General features: G+C 35.0%; 1 protein-coding gene across 7 annotated transcripts in view; it reads right to left on the reverse strand.

Moving 5' to 3' along the window:
- The window catches only part of SCAF8 (SR-related CTD associated factor 8), a 201,286-nt gene that overhangs the window by 109,379 nt on the left and 70,692 nt on the right, over nt 1-21,215 (reverse strand). For 3 of the 7 annotated variants that reach the window (XR_005022199.1, XR_005022198.1, XM_036871922.1), the window contains exons 17-20: nt 20,518-20,662; nt 18,690-18,758; nt 16,092-16,310; nt 13,415-14,882 (exon numbers count right to left, since the gene is read on the reverse strand). Coding sequence is in view for 5 of the 7 variants with exons in the window: in XM_036871922.1 (XP_036727817.1) it covers nt 13,429-14,882; nt 16,092-16,310; nt 18,690-18,758; nt 20,518-20,662 (1,887 nt within the window). In the remaining 2 variants the exon portion in view is untranslated. Of the gene's footprint in view, nt 1-12,765; nt 14,883-16,091; nt 16,311-18,689; nt 18,759-20,517; nt 20,663-21,215 lie in introns of those variants that run through there. The other 4 variants (XM_036871925.1, XM_036871921.1, XM_036871923.1 and 1 more) reach the window with 2 other exon arrangements.

The following is a 21,215-nucleotide window of genomic DNA, read 5'->3' on the forward strand; positions in this document are numbered from 1 at the left end:
CAACCTCTGAAGGTGCTCAATACTAAAAAGTCAAAAAGGCCATAAAAGCACTGATTTCCATGATGACTCATAATCTTAAAATATTTTATTCTAACATATTTGGATTACATAAACATGAAACCTTGACATAAAGGTTAACTTTCTCATTTCAAAAAGGAATCTGGGTATATTTAGGTGCTAAATAACAATGCTCGTTCTTTTCTTAAACAATCTGTGTTGGCCTCTCACGGGCTTTATTTTCTGTGGGAAATAATGCAAGTATGCTAGTCCTAATTCTATTCTCTGAGTTCTTTTCAATTTTCCTCCTCCAATGTAATTTAATTTAAGAAACTGTCCCCTTAATATTTAAAAGAAAAGTTTTAATATTGGAAACAAAAACTAACTGGTTTCAAAGGTCATGCCTTAGCATGTTTCTAATAATTACTTATAACAATTTTATTGACAAGGTTAAAGTAAACCTAAAACAAATGGCAAAGGATGTAATTATTCCATTTAACATCTTCATTAAGGATTCTTTTCCCTAAAAAGTTGAAAATAAGGCCAAAACACAATTGGGGCATTGTGACTTCTATAAAATTAAGAGTCAATAAATAATCTTAACTATATTACTATTTTTGTTTTACAATACTCCAAAGAATTCAGGAACAGAACCCTTAATTGACTAAATTATGCAAGATGTGACTGCATCTCAAGTGAGGCACAGACAAAACAATCTTAACTGTGAATGGTGTTAATCAATGGAAAGTAACATCATGTAATGTCACCTTAAGAACTAAAAAAGTATACACTGCACACTGAGAGGATGCTGGGATAACTGTTTAAGAAAGGTGTACAACTTTAAATGGTAAAATGCTTCAGGGCCAGAATGAAGAGGTTTCAGTTCTAATGCTAAGAACTGTGATTAGCACTGGCCACTGAGCGGAATGGGGCGAATTCGTGGCTTAGCAAGAAAGAGCTCCTGGATACGTTAATGGCACCTGTCATAGCTGGACCTGTAAAGTATATACATCTTCTGAGGGAAGAAGGAAAACGCTGGTACACCTTCCATATTTTTGAACCTCGCTCTAGGTAAAAATTAGAGTGCTAGCACAGGGCAACAAGTTCCGTTACTGATGGGTATCACAAAGCTAACTTCCCCCAGACTCACGGTTCTTTATACTGTGCAGGTTATAGGAAAAACGGCATCCTAAAATATGTGAGTCCCTCTCCTGGGGCTTCACAGATTTTTAATTAAAGATGAAAGCTATAAGATCAGAAGAATAAGAGAAAGCCAGAAGCAAGAACGGTGCTAGGGCCTCAGCAGTCCTGTTAACAGAAGTGAATTCCAGATCGTAAAACGCTTAGAGAGAAGGGTGTAGGAACAGCCATGTTGGCGCAAAGGCATTGAGAACGTTATTAGTTCTCATTTACTACGATAGGCTGTAATACTAAAGAGGGCCCAAGGGTGTACATCAGACTATCTGTGCAGGACCACCCATGAAGTGTTCTTTCCTGGGTTAAATTCCAAAACCATATAAATGTCTGGGTTTTTTGCTTGTTTATCATCATCCCAAGAGGTCTACTGCTTGGGTTTCAAATATGTACTCTAAATACATGATGAGCCAAACATACTGCTTTTATTCCTATCAATCCATTCTAGGCACAATGGCTCAATGAAATCATGTACTTCACTTTGAATTAATCAGTTTGATAAAAAGGAGCTTAGAATGGTGGTTCATCAATTAGAACATCCAAGAGGATGCCCATAAAACAGCCTTCAAAAAATTTACAAAAAAGAAAAATAAAAGAAGAAAGGTTTCTTTTTGGTAGAACACTGAATATGAAACAAGTCAAAAGGCCAAAAAGGGGCACATGCCTGCCCGCTGCTGTATCCCTCTCACTCATCTCACATCTCTGTCTTCTCTCTGAAGTCTTTCTTATTCAGTCTCAATTAACTTTTGGCGTCTTTGGAACCAGCTGGTGCAAAGAAAGAAGCTGAAGAAAATCCACAAAGTGAACCATAGTACTGATGCTATTGAGAGCACTGGACAGTAATTTTAGAGAGTGCTATTAGGCTATAATAAATCAGAAGATGAATCATAACTCAAAAATCATTTAAAGCTACTTTTTTAGCCAGCTATCAGAAATATCACTGCTTTAAAAATTAAAGGCAGCTCTCTTGCTCTCTCTCATTCTCTGAGAATACATTTAGTACTGAGTACAAATTAATTTCTAGTTATTGGGGCATTTAAAAAGAGTCATTTTTCTAATAAAGACTGAGTTGGCCATGATGAGACTATATCAGCCTTTAAAGATCTAATTCCTAGGAACTACAAGTTTGCTAAGCATGTGTGAGACTCAAAGGAGAGAAAGAAAAGATATTGCTTTTAAGTTGTCTGATTCCTGAGAGAATATTCAAGTACAATCATAAAAAGATCAAAAGAAAATCTACAAAGCTTGCTAAAGGTTGAGAAGGTGCTTGATATATACACATATGCATGTATATATATGTGTCTGTGTATAAATTGTATTATAAATTGTATTAGATTATCAGAAACCATTTTGAAATGTTAAATTAAAAATGTAAACAGTCAAGAGAGAAACAAAAGCAAAGACTACTCACTGAGCAACAGAAAAAATATATACCATTAAAAATCAACCTGGCTCAACCACTTCCAGCCAGAAGAGATGCTTTGTTTAAGATGCCAAAGTAGATATCTGACAACAAAACGCAACAAAAGGCATAAGTAGTCAATAGCGACTTTCTTTTTCCACCAGACCATCAACCGCTGGAGTTAACGACAATGGATAGAGAGCTGTCTAAACTGCTAAGAACAAAGGGAAAAAGTAGCAAAGTATTCCTCTGGAGAAACTGAGAAAATCACACCTTGAAAGGACTCAATGACAAATCACAAAATGTCAGCCTTACTCAACTCTCTGGACTTAGATGTCATCCTGATTTCAAGACCTGGTTATACTATTCCTATATGCTCTGAAAATCATTTCCATCTGATGTTTAGTGCTTTAGAAAAGAATCAAGGCCATATCCTCATCTACAACCCTTGGATAGTTATAATAATCACATAGCTGGAGGCTCATAAGATCCCAAGGCTACTCAGTGCCTTTATTCTCATAGTTTCTCAGGTGAATCCTCCATTAGAATTTTTCCTTCATCCATAAACATTCTCACATTCCCTACTTTTACTAACAGTTAAATGAAAATGCTGCTGGTGTAAGGGAAATCCTTTTTTGGCCCTTTGAAAACTGATACTAATTTAAGAAGTCACTCTTTGTGTGCCATTAATTAAAATGTACACTACTGAGTTTATCTGCTCAGAGTATAGAAGTCATGTTAGGAAGAAAACTTCCAACACAGAGCTCAAATTAAAGCAAAGGCTTTGAACTGTGGATCTGGAGACAGGTACAGTTTGTACTTACACCTCCCCATTTAAAGTACTGCATCTACAGCGTGTGGCAAAGAAAAAGTACAGCTGTAACACAGTTGAAGGGATTGCCAAATTCCAAATTTAGCTTTCTATATCAAGGTAACAATTAAATTTTACATTATCCCCTAGAGAGTCTAGCTACTATTTTTTTTAAAGCTCTGATGAGAAATTAAATTACTGCTTTCCATTTGGAAGTACAGGTAACTACAGTTATTGTGGCATTTCATGATTTCCAATGGAACCAAGATCCCTACTATGTCTTCCTAAACTAGTTTCTATGAATGACCAGATAGTCCAGAATGGACAGTAATTAAATAACTTCACTTCTCTCTCTCAAGTAGATAATATCTTTTGAGACCTCAAATTTTATTCGACAGACTTAATTTGGGATAAAATAACTCTAAATATGCTTTTCAAATTCTCAGTGTCATATAGGGAGGTCTAACAAAAAATTTTTAAAGCATTTTTCTAAATGATTTGAGTAAGACAATTCTTCCCATACAATGGACTGAGTCAGACACAATTTTTAAAACATAATTTGTTTATTTCAGTGATTAACAACTTTTCTTTTCTCCCCCACATGGCTGCATAGCGCGGCTTGTGGGATCCTAGTTGCCCGACCAGGGATCGAACCCTCGCCCTCAACAGTGAAAGCGTGGGGTCCTAACTACTGGACCGCCAGGGAAGTCCCAACAACTTTCTTTTTAGTATAAGTGTATTTATGAGAAAAGTATAAATCTTTTTTTTTCATTTTAATCGAATCAGCGTTTTTCAAGTCCCATGGAAAAATCTCTACTCTTAAAACTTGAGTTCCTGCTTTGCTGAATAAGAAAATGAGGAATACTATGTTTTCACCATTAAATTGTTACTATCTGGACATATTTAGACAATTAACAAAAGGAAGGAAGCCGTCTAATTGTTCTTCCTGAAATTAGATCACAGCCATCTCTTTATTACCAGCAAGCCAGGTGCACCAGCAGGCTTGCCACCAGCCTAACAAATCAAACTCCCTATGTTTTCAGACTGGTACTGAGGACCAGAAACACAAATATAGCTCGAATAACTAGGTAAGCTGTAGAGGCAGAAGAAAAAACTTCAGAGCTTTAAGGTTCCAAGAACACATAACTCCATCCCATCCCCTCGCCCTACCCCCTGATGTGAGGTTGTTAATATTCAAATCTGCATAAATTATCCCTTAATTATTTGCAATTAATATACAACAGTGATTTGCATGCCCCCAAAGTCTCTATTAGCCATTTTGGACAATTATAACAATAGTGAACACCCAGGGATACTACATGCCAGGCAGTGTTCTAAGTACTTTGGTGCTCTTCAAATGAAAATCAGAATTCTCCATTCAAATTTCTACAAAAGTTATAGGGGACCTTGTTAAAACACCTATTTAGTAAAGACCTATATATTTATACAACTTGGAGTCAGTCAGCTACAAAGCCATGTATGAAGAAACAGAGAAATATATTAAGGTTATGCTACTAGATAAATAAAAATAGTGAACAAATTGTTAATTTATTTGGTAAATGAAAAACCTATTTCTAACAAACCACTGAAACAGCAAAATGATAGTTATATCACTTGCTTAACAGGAAATTTTAATGAGCAGACAAAACAAATGCTAATATACTATAAAAAAGAAACAACAGAAATGAAATGGAAAGACACACTGCATATTTTCAGTGTAGCTGTATTTAATGAAGTCTAAAAAACCTTCACTTTTAAAAGTCAGCATGAATTTTTTTAAGTGCAAGAATAATTTGCAGTAAATAGATTCTTTGCTACATAATGCCAATACTTTTGGATTTTCTTTGCCGATTTGTTAGTTGAAGTATTACTAAAAGAACATAAAAGTATGGGCATTACAAATCCATCTTAAAAGCTAGGCAGTGGCTATCGTATTTAACAATTTATACAACAATACTTGTATGAAAGTTTTAAATTTGTTTATAACACCCAAAGTAATTTAAAAATGGAGTTCTATAAAGATGTTTCATCACTTTAAAATGTGACTATCTTTCCCCCCTGTATGTGTGTTTTAAACTGTTCCAGGTATATTTACTTAGATCTTAAATAGTTACAGAATTCAGTCATAGGTTGTTATGAAATGTGTCCTCCAAAAACGTATGTTTAAGTTCCAACTTCCAGTACCACAGAATGTGACCTTATTTGGAAATAGGGTCATTATAAATATAATTAGTCAAGATGAGGTCATGCTGGAGTAGGGTGGGCCCCTAATCCAATATAACTGGTGTGCTTTTAAGAAGAAAATTTAGATACAGACAAGCATAGAAGGAAGATGATGTGAAGACACATGATGGAAAACAGCCAGGTGACGACACAGGCAGAGATTGAAGTGACATATCTACAAGCCAAGAACAACAAGGATTGCTGAGAACTTCCAGAAGTTGGGAAGAGGCAAGGAAGGATTCTCCTCTAGAGCCTTCAGAGAGAGAATGGCCCTGCCAACACCTTGATTTCAGACTTCTAGCCTCTAGAACTATGAGAAATTAAGTTTCTGTTGTTCTAAGCCACCCACTTTTTGGTATGTTGTTACAGCAGCTCTATGAAATTAATTATACAGACCATATATTATAATTAGAATCTACCTGTCCAAAAGAGCATTTTTTAAAGTAAGGCATAGCTTTGAAGTCAGCAAACCCAGGGTTCAAACATCTATGCAAATCAAAGGCTGTGTGACCATGGATTTGAGTTTGCTTATTTGTAAAGAAGGGAAAATGAATCCTACCAAACAGTGTATTTCTGAAGATAAATTATACAGAATGTCAATGACACAGAGGTTAAAAATTTTCTCTGTCCACTCTCAAAGCCCTCTCCCTGTAATGAGAATGTATTTTAACATATGGTCAGACACTATTTGGCTAACAATTCAGACAGTAATATGATAAAAAGAGGACTGTAATTAATTGAATAAATTTTATAAAAAACACTGTCCTAAATGAAGCCCTGATAGCATTACTACTTAGAAATCTCTAAATCTTTACCCTGCATATGACCACAGTGCTATGTGATACGATGTTTTTCAGAACCTTCTAAGAAGGTAAATGCTACCCTTGCCTATCTAAAAAGGCTCAAAGTAGTTTCAATAACCAGAGAAGGAAAGATCAATTCTTAAACAAGTTATCTTTTATACTTTCAAAGATTATTTATTTAATACAAGTCTTCTGATTTTACTAATATTCTTACTAATGTGTAAACTGACCCAAGTTCAGTAATAAACACAAGACTCATGTCATTAAAAAGCGACTGTTCAAATGCAAGAACTTTTTATTTCATGTAATAATCATAACATAAGCAAATAAGAATTAACTTTGGCAAGATTAGTAGAAATAGAAGTATAACTCACAAATATGATAAGCATGTTCCCCTGATGTGTGGATTAGGCAGTAATAATGGCCACAATGTTTAGAATCATCTGTCCAAAGACTTTGGAAAAGGTGATCAAAGGCCAGCACCATGACATGCTGTGGATTAAACCTCATATGAATCTAAGTTTAGTGACGTGAAGAAAGCCTAGAATCAGGTTATACATTCTAATAAAGTAAAATAACTGTAAATTATTCACTACTACCAAAGACAACAGCTAACCTCCAGACTGCTTGAATTCAAGTGGTGAATAACGACTAACATTGAATGCTTACTATGTGTAAAGATAACTTCACATATTTCATTTATTTCAAGCCACGGAATATTCCTAATATATGAGTTTTATACACAAGAAAACTGAGTACTAAGTTTTGGCTAAATATACAGTGTATAACCGCCACATTTTAGAAAGAAGCTGCCAAAGCCACAAAAATATAAATTTGGAAGCTATCACTGGCTCTGCTTTACAAGTACTGAAACATTTTAAAGAATAAAAAAGTTTTGAAATTTTATTTAATTTGTGGGAAAAGGTGTTTTCAAAAAGAAATCTTAGTTAATATCAATGCAACACAAACCTGCCTCCAAAGTAGCAAGTTATTTAGAAAGTTAACAATATTATGCTATGGTATCACTTTAAGAAAAAAAACATATCCTGAAAGTAGAATCTAAGAAAACGAAGCTGAAGTGAATGTTCAGACACTGGAAAAGAAGACAGCCCCAAGTTCAACTGTAACAGTGAAAACACAAGTTCAGTGTTTCACTGCAGCCTTACCCTGTAAGGATAAGCCTGGTACGCATGTTACGTTTTTCCGCACAAATTTATTTGCCTTTTCTAAAGAGAAGAGGAACTAATAGTTGGTGAACCTCTGCCACATGTGTCTGGCACTTTATTAAGTGGTACATGATAATTTTTTAATCTGACAGGCCTGGGTTTCAATCTTTGCTCAAATATTTACAAGTGGTGAGATCTCAGGATATTAAATCCGTGACTCAGGTTTCTCTTAATAAGAGATATTAAAGCAACAACTACCTCACAGGACTGTCAATGAGAATTCTATTATGCAGGTAATAAAATCATCCCAGTTCTTGTCACACAGTATATGTCTATTAAATATTAGCTAATATTATCATCAATTAAAAAACAAAAACAAAAAGCAGCCCTGCAGGCCAGCTTTTAAGAAATGACGCTTCGAGGTGCAGTAACTTGTCTGAAGACATATATTTAGAAATGTTAGTTTTGAAAACCCAAAGGCAATAAAACCTATGTATGCTCTCTTAAGAAGTGTTCCAACATTGTTAGCCTTTCCCTCTGTTCCTCCTGCTTCCTCAGCTGGTCTTTTACAGAAGAGAAAACTTACTTCATTGACTCAAGGTATTTAAATGCTGGCAACGACCTTAGAAAATCACTAAGCAAAGGAAGTAGCAAATTGCTTTCAACAGACAAATCCAACTGATAGCCTCTGCCTGGAATGACAGGTCAAAAAGGAGGCTGGGAGGTGCTGTGATGAGAATTCTGAGAAAGGCAGAAAAATAAGAGACAACAGTGACAGCCGCCCATGGGCTGAGTGATAGTGGTGGGAGGTGGGAGGACAAACAACGCAGGTCAATCAAGTGCTACGTTCTGCTGCTGCTGCGCGCGCTTAATACGCTCATTAAACTAACTCATCTAATTCTCACTAAACTCAGGGCTCAAGGTCACAAGTTCCAAGCGCACTCTCTACCACCTACTGGGCTCTGCATAAGCATGCCCTCAGCTTCCTTCACTACAGGTCACCCTACTATCCCAAAGCATCCCACATTTCTCATACAATATAAAGTTAGCCCATTAGCACCATTCTACCCCTAGATATACTACACATATTTTAGAGATTACTTAGAATATTTGTTCTATATCTTGACTAGAACAAGGCAGAGTAATTCTAAGTACATATGAGGTGAAGAGCTCCCTGGGGGAAAAAAAAAAAAAAAGATCTAAGTAGAGGGGAAGAAAAATGTCTGAGCAAAGCTCATGCCAAAATAAACCACTGACTTGCATTAGTCTCTGATGTGCAACCCACATCTAAGTAGTCCTACTAGTAACATTACTCCTAATCCCTGATAAGCTTTAATGCTTGCGGTTTTGGTCCCAAAGGGACCCTTTTTATAATCAAAGCATTTAATTACACGATACATCTAGTAAATTTTTCTTTGAGGTATCCGATAACAAAGTTTCACCTGGGTCAAAAATACTTCCAACAAAACCATCTCACATGCGTCATCCTTCCACCCCTTTCTTGCTATAATAATTCATTTTTAGATTAACACTTGAATTTAAAACATCTGTGATGGACTTCTCTATTTTTTATTCACCCTCCAATACCAATCACCACAATTAACTGTATACTTTACTGAAACACTAAAAATAATTTTGTATCACTATTTAAAAAAAAACATTAAAAAATCTCAAGTGTATGGTACATTAAACATTTGCATATTTTAACATATCTAAAGTGGTGATATGTGGAAGGTATGTGTGTTGGTGTATGAACATGAATATGTATCTCCCCAGGAGATTCTGTATTAGTAAGTCTGTGGTGACCATCCCCTCCCTATATATTCAAAAAGCTCCACAGGTGATTCTTCTGTCACACATTTCCTGGCTGAGAACAACAGAGAAAGTGTATTTCCTATAGCTTTCAATACACATGCCCTCATTTAAAGTATGCCCCCAAAGGAAACAATTTGTGCCACTGATTTAAAATTCTAGTTCTAGAAAGTTTTGCTGGATCAAGGTATCTTGTTTTTAATCTCCCATTAAAAAGTGTAGCAACCTGACTTTTTCAGAAGTAGAAAATAAAGTTTTTGGAGCCTACAACTTAAGTGAGCCTAAAAGACGTTTCCTATAAAACCAGAGCATCACCAATTAAGGAAGCATTTATAATTCTCTGCCACACTGTAATATTTATGATTTCTCACATAATTTTAATTTATTTTGCCTATCTTAAAAATGAATATACACTTGCTCTCCTCTTCTTCATTATGTAAAATATTTAAAGAGTAAAATGTTAATGCTTTTTTTCTTTGAAAGAGTTAAAAGCCCTTAAAACATTTTATTAATATAGCACCCAATAATAACGATGAAGGCACATAAGGTATAACAATTATTTTTAATCAAATGTTAAATTTTTTTTCATTAAATGTTGTGCCCATCTAAAATATATACAATGACAAAAAAAATCAGAATTTTTCTAAATCACTTACTAAGGGAATATATATATATATGGAGTATGTATATATATATATATATATATACACACCAAAGAAATACCATATTTCTTTGATCCTAAGACACATTTTACATTCTGACATTTCTGAATTACAAACGTGTCTTATAATCGCTGGCATGTCATACCGGAAGCATTTAAAAATTTCTGAATGGTGCTTCTTACAATCAATGACACCTTAGATCTGATGAACTAGTGTTTATAAAAAAAATACTTTTTCAAATTAAAAGAGGTAACTTTCTTTTTAAATGTAACGAAACTGTCCCATTCACAAAACAACCCCAAATTTGTGAAAAATGGCCAATAAATTTGGTGAAGCGACTAAATTATCAGAACAAAAGCAACTGCTCTGGTAAGAATGTAATAGTTTAAATAATAAACAAATTGTATTAATTAAATATTATATGAAGTCATTTCCAGAGTTTTAAACAAATAATTTTATACTATTCTATCTTCCAATGCTTTCTAAGTATTCTGTACACCCTACACATTGAAATAAAATTAAAATAAAGGAACATTCCACCTATGATATGCTGTAGATAAAGACTACCTTGCTTTAAAATAAGTTTCTATCTACAATATAAAATGATCAAAGTACAGTATATGCATTCATGCTAAGAACAGAAGTCAATGTTTAATGAAATGTTTAAACACATAAAAAAAATTTAGAAATTAATGTCTATTAATGATGCAATCTACTAATACCACACTAAGTCCTATCATTCTCTCTCTCTAACATATCACAAATCAAAACACTATGCGATCTCCTGTCTAATGTAATTATTGCCTGCAGCACTTCAACTGTTTTATTAAAGTATTTAGGTACTCCTTGCATATTTCTAATTGCTAGCATTCTAGTGACAGCAGTACTGTGATCAAAAGCGTCAAAAATGTGATAGGTCTTATGTCAAACTTAGCAAAGTAAGACAATTAACTTTTCTCTCCATCGTTTAAAAAAAAAAACAGCGAACGTAAATATCAATTTTGGAAATTCAGTATGAGGATGAATAATATCCTTTCACTCAAACATTACACAACAATACAAGGCTAAAGTGAGCCTAACTACACAGAATTATTTTTCAGCTGTTTTAAGAGTGTCACACATTTCCAGGATGGGTTTCTAGGAGACAGTACTGACAGCTGATTAGGTAACTTCCACCATCAGAATCGTCAAACCAGTGCAATACTTGTACACATTTTGTTTTCAGGTTTGCACATGAAGGCCCAAGGGTGATAAAAAGCTTGGGATCAAAAGTCACTGCAAAGTCTCACTTTCTTTTTTATTGCTACTTAATCCAAGTGAATGTCACTTAATTTTGATAATGATAAATGTAACTAAAGTAGTTTGAGAGAAATCCCAGTTAATATAATTTCCTTAAGGACAAGGCTAAATCTTTCCAGAATATTAAAACTTTGTACCAATGTCACAGTTCTTTCCCATTACCCCCAAGGAAATGATCTGAAACCAACTCGAATTATTGGACTGAATTCAATTACCCTAGAAATAAACACCGAACTCCCCCTCTCATCCACTTCTCCAAAAAAAACAAAATAAATAACGTACTATTTCTATTTCAGAACCTACAAGAAGAAAAGACTTTATTTTTGGCGAGAATCCTTAAAGATCTATAGATCATCAGAGGGAAGCAAAAACCACCCAATGTTCAATGGCTGGTGTACTCCATCATTTCTTTTGGTGCGGGGTGGGGTGGGGGGGCTTGACAAATGTAACTTAAGAATTTTAGGTAAATAGAACAAATGAGGAATTACTGGAATAGGAGACAAAGCAACTATTCATGGGACCAAATGAAAGCCATCATTAGAAACGAAAAAACACCAATGGTTTTATATATATGTGTATATATGTAAAACCCAAAGAAGAAACAAACAGCAAATAAATGAAAAGCAAAAGCAAAAAGCATAGTAATAATAAATAAAACAGGAAACTTATCCCAAATTTTTCTGCTACTCAGTTTACCTTGGAGGCTAATCTGAACAGCGTTATGCAGAGCCTACAAAACACATGACAGACACATTGTTTCTGGTATACAAGTTAATGTTTTAAAATCCACCAACACTACTCTACATTTTGTGCAACTGAGAAATTCACTTCAGGCAAGTGACCAGTAAGTACTTTAGTATAAGCACTATCTATGCAGAATCGCAAATAGTGTGAAACAAAGCAATGCAAGCATTTACGTGGAATTCAGCTTGATGCTAAATCTGGCTTCATGCTTAACTGTATTAAAAGAGAATTGCCAAACTGCCAATGTACTTCTTTACAATATTTCTTATTTTACCATCATAAAGGCTAAGAGCTGTAACTATGAGCAATGTCAATTAGCCAAATCTCTCTTATTTTCTATCCAGTTTTAAAGAATATTTTATTATCTAAACTACCAACTTTCTATTTTTCTCTGTATGTGCATGAAAATAGACGTACAGAGAAAGAAAACTCTACATATGACTTAGGCAATAAATATACACAGATATTACACACATACTAACGAGACTGCATGATTTTTATATCGAAGTACATGCTCTTTCCAACCACATGGTTCTTTGCTGTTGTTTTACGAGTAACAGAAAAAGTCTGCACCAACTAAGCACATGCTGCTAATGATCCATGGTTTTAAGAATCTGTAGGTTAAAAAAATACAATTCCTAGAACACTGTTATCAAACAAATAAGTTTTATTGGCATCTAAAAACAAAATTCACCCAACATTGAAACGTACTTTAATATTTATGTTGTTTTCTTTTTTCTTTTTTCTTTTTACTCACTGCAGTATGAGGAACAAATCACAAACACTTACTTTGGAGAAACAGAGACCATAGTGTAGATTTTACAAAATCACTTTTTAAAATCTCTGTATTGTGCTCCTCAAATATCTAGAGCCAGTCTTTGCATAAAATATCACAGCTTTGTCTATTACCTTAAAATTCTGCAGCAGCCTAAAGATATGGATAAGATATACCACCGCTTGCTATTTTGAAATATATCTATTACCATATCCAACCTAATGGTAGTATCTAAAAAATTCTTTCTTCCATAGGAAGTCTCTGACAAGCTGTTATTCATTTCCTTGAAGTTAAAAGAATCTGGGGGCAACATTTATATTTTATCAGAAAAATAAAAAAATGTTTACCTACCATGTTCATATTAAGAACAATGTCTATACAAGTCAGTTGTACAATTATTTTAAGAGAAAGGTGAACATGAACATCAGATTAACTTAATTCTGGCAGACGAAAGTGAACAACTATGGTCCAGTCAGCCATTAATCTATTACAGAGAGATGACAACTTTACAAAATGTATCTTTTACCTACTGAGTGATGATTATGTCCCCTCAGTTTCTGTGCTTTCTACCACTGGTTCACTCTCTATATCAGCAACTGTGTCACTCTTCTCCTTGTTTATTTCACTTGAAGATGTCAGTTTTTCATAAAGTTCAGGATCACTCTGCGCTGGTAAAGGTGGTGGATGAGCATGTCTCTCGGTGTTTTCACCATTAACCTGAGGCACATTATCACCTTTTCGCTGAGAAGTGGCCCCTTCAAAAAAATCAAAAACCCGAGCATGAGGAGGGGGGACCCAGGTGTTTTGAATTCTCTCTCGTCCAAAACGATTTCCGTTAATTTCTCTGCAGAAATCAAAATCTCTGTCATCCCTATCCCTTTGCCTCTCCCAGGGTCTTCTGCGGTCATCAAAATCTCTGTGAACTTCTTGTCCAAATCCTCTGTTCCAAGGACCACTTCTAGGATCGAACCGGTAGTTTCCAGACCGAAATCTACCTCTTTCTTCATGTAAGCCTTTTGGACCACCATAGACAGGCAGAACCCGATGCTCTCTCTCGTCAAAATCTCTATGCCCCCAGGGCTTCTCTGGAGTAAAGCCAAAGTGGTCTCTTCGACCAAGATGATCTATGCCTGGCCTCACCAGATTCTCTCTAATATCTACAGGAGGTCTTCCAAAATGATCTCTACCATCTAATGGAGGCCTTCCAGGACCTTCTCTTGGGTCTACAGGCCGTCCAACCACATCCCTAACATCCACCGGGGGAGGTCTACTAATGGTTTCCCTGGTTTCTACGGGAGGAAACCGGTAATCTCTATCTCCTTCCTGTTGAACGCTATCACTCCCAAGTGGTACCCTTTTCTCTGGATTAGCAACATTGTCTACACTTTGTCTTCCAGGAACTAGAAAAGGTCTTTCAGGTGGACTAAAAATATCTCCTGGAGCAAAAGGACCACGGGGTGGTGGATGAAGAGCTGCATCAAGTACCGCTGGGGGAGGGAGTCCCCGCTGAGGTGGAATTCCAGGCTGCATTAAAGGGAATCTTGGTCCAGGTGTCTGTGGTATTAGTCCTGGACGAATGTCTAACATTGGCATTGCAGGCATCCTTTGATTAGAAAGATTTAAAGGGGGTAAATTTTGAGGCCCAGCTGGTGGCTGTGTTCCCAAAAGTCCAGGAGTATTTGGAACACCGGGTGGCTGTACTCCTATAAGTCCGGAATTGTTAGGTATATTCGGGGGAAGCATGCCCAGAAGTCCAGAACTACTCGACACACTTGGTGGCTGTATTCCCAAAATGCCAGAGTTATTTAGAATATTTGGTGGCTGGGCTCCAATAATCCCAGAACTATTGGAAACATTAGATGGCCGGACTCCAAGAATTTCATTATTACTTGATACATTTGGTCTTTGGACTCCCAGAATTCCAGAATTGTTCGTCACATTTGGCGGCTGTCCTCCTAAAATCGCAGAGCCACCTGAAACATCATTTGGAATCACTAAAATGGAAAGAAAAATAACACAATCATTCTGGTGTGAAAAGGAAACTATGTTTATAATTATTAATGCTATAATTTCCAGTAGTTAGTTTAATCAGCTACTTGTATACCCCCAAGAATCCAGATATACTAGATATTAAAAAATTAAAGCTAAAATTATTAATACCATACATAGTGAAATTTAAATATTAAAACATAAGCGGGGCTGCTACCTAAAATCTTTACATGAAATCTTTTTAAGTTAAACAAAAATATCAGGTTTTATACTGATTCTCCACCTTTAACAAAAGTCTTTCTAAAGTACAAACAATTCTTAATATACTAACAGTGGTGCCATAAAAAAAGGACTTTGGTTCTGAAGATCCTAGGGGCAGGACAGGAATAAAGACACAGACGTAGAGAATGGACTTGAGGACACTGGGAAGGGGAAGGGTTAGCTGGGACGAAGTGAGAGAGTAGCACTGACATATATACACTACCAAATGTAAAATAGATAGCTAGCGGGAAGCAGCCGCATAGCACAGGGAGATCATGTGACCACCTAGAGGGGTGGGATAGGGAGGGTGGGAGGGAGACGCAAGAGGGAGGAGATATGGGGATTTATGTATATGTATAGCTGATTCACTTTGTTATAAAGCAGAAACTAACACACAATTGTAAAGCAATCATACTCCAAGATTAAAAAAAAAAAAAGATGTATAGTGTAGCCAAAAGAACACTGAGCTTGCAGGTTTCAAAAAACTAAGAGAGTTTAATTCCTGGCTCTGCTACTTAAAGCCTGTGTTGTGTGTGGCATCATGCAAGTAAATAAACTGCTTTACAGTTACAGGAAGAAAAAAAAAAAAAAGGACTTGCTGCTTTCAAAACTATATTATATCTTCTAGACCTAGCTGAATATCTTGTAGTAGTTACTTATAACTAATACTTGTTTGTTTTAATCTTTCTGTAAGTATACATATTTTGTGCAATCTTATTTTGATAACACATTAGAACAGTTCCAATAGGCCAAAAAAAGGAGGAGAAGGAGTCTTAATGGAAAGGTGTCAAAATCTATACTATCCTGAAGGGAATGCCAAATTTGTTTTTCACAGGAACTTTAGGAGATAAATGTTTTACACATTCATGGCACCTAAGAATTAAACACCAATATAGAGAAGTAGTGATTATGATTTAGCTATGTATTTCTGGGGATTTCTTTTTTCTTTTTACCTGATCTGGTGTTTTCACCAGAAGAAATCTGGTGGTCTATAAGATGAGGTACTTTTTCTTCAGGCTCTGCTTGTTTAGTTGGAGGATTAAAAACACTTCCAGCTGGCAGAGTGGAAGTAGCAAGACTGCTGGCAACAGAACCACCTGGCAAAACAAGGCTACCAAATCCAACATCTTTCACAGTTTCTGGAGTCATAGATAATGGCGGCTGCACTAAAGCTGTTTAAAGAAGGAGAATATATATTTCAGATTTAATTAGCTAATCAATTCATGTGCTAGGTTAAAATATTAAGTATGACCAACACTGGTCTTGCCAAAGTTTTAAATGACTTCCTATCCTCTTTCCCCAGTTATTTGGTAAGACTGCTCAGTTAACATGACATATGTGAATTCTCTTCTGGTCCCTGTATTTCGTTTATAATGAAAACTAACTTCTGGCAGCTTGAGTGTTTCATTTAATGGCATCTCTGTATTACCTAGCACATTACATAATAACTGATGCTCAAAATGACAAATGAGTCATCCTGAAGAAGCTAAACCATATTTAGAAAGCTTCATTTTTTAAAAATAGGGAAAAACAACAATTTTTAGAAATATTTTCAAGAGAAATGTTTAGTAAAATAAGGATCCATACTTAAGAACAAAATCCCAGCAATTAAAAAAAAAATTGTAATTTTTTTTCAAGGATGCCAGTATGGGAATATCTAAATATACAGAAATGATTGGTGAAGACCAACAAATATGAGAGTGAAAATCTGCCCAATCCCGTTGAAACTGTAAGTACTAGGGTCTTTACATTCACTACTTTTTGTCAAATGAGGTTGGAAACTCATCAGACGAGAACTACAAATAAAAAGGTAAAAACATTTCCTTTTTATAAAGATATAAAAAAAAGGCATAAAGAATGGGTAGAAAAACTCTTCTGTATATGTCACCTATATGTTAAAAAACTAAGCTAGTGGAATATAAAAATCACAAACAGAATTTCTAATCAAACTTATTTCACAACACTACTAAATCATGTATTTTGGGATTTTAGAAACTTTTATCCTCACATTTAACTCTGGACTACCTAGACTAACTCTTAGCACAGAACAGAGCTGTAAACTAGGGATAAAAGCCAACCGGGATCACGTACGGGGATTATGAGAACGAGGTAAGACGGTGTGAGCAATTAGGGGGGCAGCCGGCACACGGGGGGGCTTCTCATTCTCCTTTAACTGATCCCAGGTTTTCCAAAATGAACAGCGTAAGGAGAAACAACTGGGAGGGAGGCTCTAAGTAAGGTGAGTCTCTGTGAATGGTGAATTCAGAAACGGCTTCTGAGCACTTCTCTAATTTTCAGAAAGAACAAACAATTCTTCCTAATTAACCAACAGTAACACAAAAAGGATCCTAATGTTGTCTAAACACTGAAGGAGAGAAAAGAGTTTAAAAATGTAAGAAAAATGGGTTATAACACCAAAACGTAAAGCTCTGTATCATATACACTCTCTTTACAATAAAGTCCTTTGGTCTAGTATTAGGCCAAAAAGCTCTCAAAAACTGATGCAGTCATCTCAGAGGAATAGAGAAGTAACATGAAAGGCTCTTACTGTCCAAAAATGAACAAACTGAACTTCAAAAAGAAAGGTGAATGCAACCACTTGGAAGTAAAAATCCATTAATCCATAAACACTACTAAAAGTGAAGGAGAAAAAAGTAGAGGGAAGGGAGTGGAGAAGGAGAAATAAGGGAAATCCTCCCCCACCTTCAGTCACTGGGTATCACAGATAATATCCATAGAACTCATTACTCTGAAAAATTGCACTTACAGGAAAGAATTTAGCATCTCCTGTACAACTGTACTTCAAGGTAACTAAATACTACTAGTTGATAAGAGAAAGTTTTTCTTTACAGAAAAAATTCTTGCTAAGAAATGTGGAAGGAATTACAAAATTCGGAAGGTCACCACTTTGCAACTAATGAAAAGCAGATTCAGCAATAATAATCAAAGGATGAAACCATCTGATGAAAATCTGAAGGGCGACTTTTTAAAATGACCAGGTCCCACTATCTGAATGCTCTGATCCATTATGACATCATTAAAAGTGGGACAAGAAGGCACTGCCCGGCTCCTGATGTGGTATAATGGCAAGTCCACAGCACCCCACTTGTTAAGTATTCTTACCAAAAAAGGTGAAGCATATTCTAAACAAGCCTATGGTGCTAAAAACTTTCTATCTGCAGGAGATTCAAGGAAGATACCACAAAGAAGCAAAAAAACCAAACCCATTATTTGGGATCTTGCATACAGAAGTGAACTGCTTTTCAACAAGTCAAAGACATGAAGCATTCTTAAAAAGGGGGGTGTGGGTGGGGCTGCTCTAGATTAAGACATTTTATACATAAAACAAAAAACACAAATTTGATACAACAGAGCAAATCTGAATATGGACCGTCATATGATACTGTTAATTTGTTAGAAATCATTTAACCAAAAAAATGCATTTGTCTGAAAACTTCCATGATAAAAAAATTAACAATAATTCACAAAAATGAGAACCAACACATTACCACTATCATAAAGAAAGAAAATTCTTAAAGTAGAAAACTCACATGTTGGTACTACTGGTGGAATAGTAGGTGGTGGTACAACAGGTGGTGGAACTGGAGGTGGCATGAAACCTACATGGAAAAAAAAAAGACCAAAAATAAAATAACAAAAAAAGTCACTTTCTTTTAAATCAAAGATTCCAACAGCTATAAATGAAATTCTACATTCTTAAAACAGTCATTACTACCTCATATTTATGAATATATTTTCCATTTAAAAAATTACTTTTATATACTCTACCTTATTTGATCCTTAGTAAGCTAAGTAAAGCATAGAGATCCCTATCATGAGCATATCCTATTTATTTACTTGGCACGCTCTATGATGCTGTAAAATCAATGATTAAGTCAAGCCAGGCAACCTGTTTATGTGTTAGCATGGTGACTGCATGGGAAGTTAAACATTGTATTTCAAGCTGCTGACACCATTATATGCAATAATGTCATCTGTAAAATGTGCTGTTGTACTTCTTTGATGTATATGCTGTTTACCCACTATATCAGAATACTTTAATTAACCTTGGATGTTACTATATTTTATTTTGAGCACTGAAACAAATCTTAATAAAAAATAAGTAAGAAATAAATAAAATAAATTTAATATTGGCTGTTTTATGATTTTAAATATCAGATGATCAAACTATAAACCTGCTTCCCTGCATTTTTAAAATACAGAGCTACCATTAAGTTCCATGAGAAAATAGTGGCTAAAAATAATGGGAAAAAAAGATACGTGATTTTCAACAAATGAATGCTAGATAAAGACTCTATAAAACCCATGTGGTATGGTTTTTGAAAAAATCATTTAAAAATATCTTCTGAGAAAAAATTTTAATTTTCAATCACAAATACAGATCTGTGATTGAAGATATTTGATGAGTAGTTTTCCTATATTTAAAATATAAAAAGATAAAGTTCTTATTAAAATCTGCATCAATTTCAAATTACGTATTAAACTGTAATTTAAAAATTTACACTACATGACAAATTACAACCATTTTCAGACAATGAATTTACTTTTTGGCCTTGTTGACAGTTTTTAGGAACTCTATTCAATGACTAAGAACTTAAATTACAGAAGTCAATTCAGTAATTCTTTTCTATAGTACACAAATAATTCATGAAGTTCAAAAAAAAATAGAAATAGTTTTGAAAAACAACATATATCGTTTGATCCCTTGTATTATCTCTCTCCTTTGTCTAAACCTCCCATGATCTAATACGAAAAGCTCTATCTTTAACCTATGTAAGCAATTATTTATATTTAATTGATGTGTTAAGTAACCTATAGTTTTTACCGAGAAACAATGATTCAAGGAACTTCTCTTTATCTATAATTTATTAGGTCAAAAAAAGTATTATGAATTCAATTAGCATTTTAAGATATACTATAACTTCTAATGTCAAAATGGAAATCTAATGATTTTTAGGAGGACTAATCTATATAATTTAATGCATACTTTCTGATGATGGGTGATAACTATAGAGAACTTCTATATAAAAACTTCAACATAAATTTTAAATTATTTTAAGGCATTTCAATGATTTTAAAGGATTCCATTTCTTTTCTGTCAGTGCTTCTTAAAGTGTGGTCCACCAACAATAAGCATCAGCTGGGAACTTGTTCGAAATGCAACTGTCCCGCCCCACCTCAGCTCCACTGACTCAAAAGGAGGCTGGGCCAGCAATCTGTGCTTTAACACGCCCTCCAAGTGATTCGGATGTAAGCTATGGTTTGAGAATCACTGCTCTACAGCACTTAAACCTGGAAAAAGAACATTTTAAATGGTATTCTAAACAGAGTTCAAACGATAAGATGAAAATTTCTTACCAGGAGGTGGTTGTGAAGGGTTAAAACTCGCGCGGAGAAAAGGCGGTGGAGGAATTGGACTGAATCCAGGAGGAGGAACTTGCATTGACACAGGAAAGGCTGGTGGGACTAAACTAACTGTAGGCACTGCTGGAGCTACTGGAATCTTTTGTGGATAGAAAATAAAAAGTCCAGGTATCATTTTATCCATCTGCAACGATTACATCTTAGGACAACCAAAGGTAAATTATTTCTGTTTCTTTTATAGGAAGGTAACAAATATCATTATATTAAGTTGTTTTGGTTTTTTTTTTCTTCCTTTTCGTGTTCTTATAAGTGAACTTACTTGAGGTAAAAGCAACACAGTATTTTTCAACAAACAGTATATGTAGAGATTGTGAAATCTACCTTATATTCAAGTGATGTAAAGATGTGGGCACCTATTTCAACAGTGAATACCATGCTCAATTTTACACTGCCATCTCCCACTAAGTTTATACCTAGCTATGTTATGCGATCTAATCACCATTAGGAAGCATGTCACTAACAGCTTTAAAATGGCTTGAATTTCTCATTAATTTGTTTTCTACCCCTAACCATAAATTCTTTAACTCATCCTAGGTACAACAAATCCCAAATATTTATCTGTATTATGGCATGGCTGTACCTCTCTTCTAAAGTTCGCATTGTATCAATGGTCTATTCAACATCTCAACTTT

Source organism: Balaenoptera musculus, chromosome 12, assembly GCF_009873245.2.
Source record: "Balaenoptera musculus isolate JJ_BM4_2016_0621 chromosome 12, mBalMus1.pri.v3, whole genome shotgun sequence".
Lineage (NCBI taxonomy): Eukaryota > Metazoa > Chordata > Mammalia > Artiodactyla > Balaenopteridae > Balaenoptera > Balaenoptera musculus.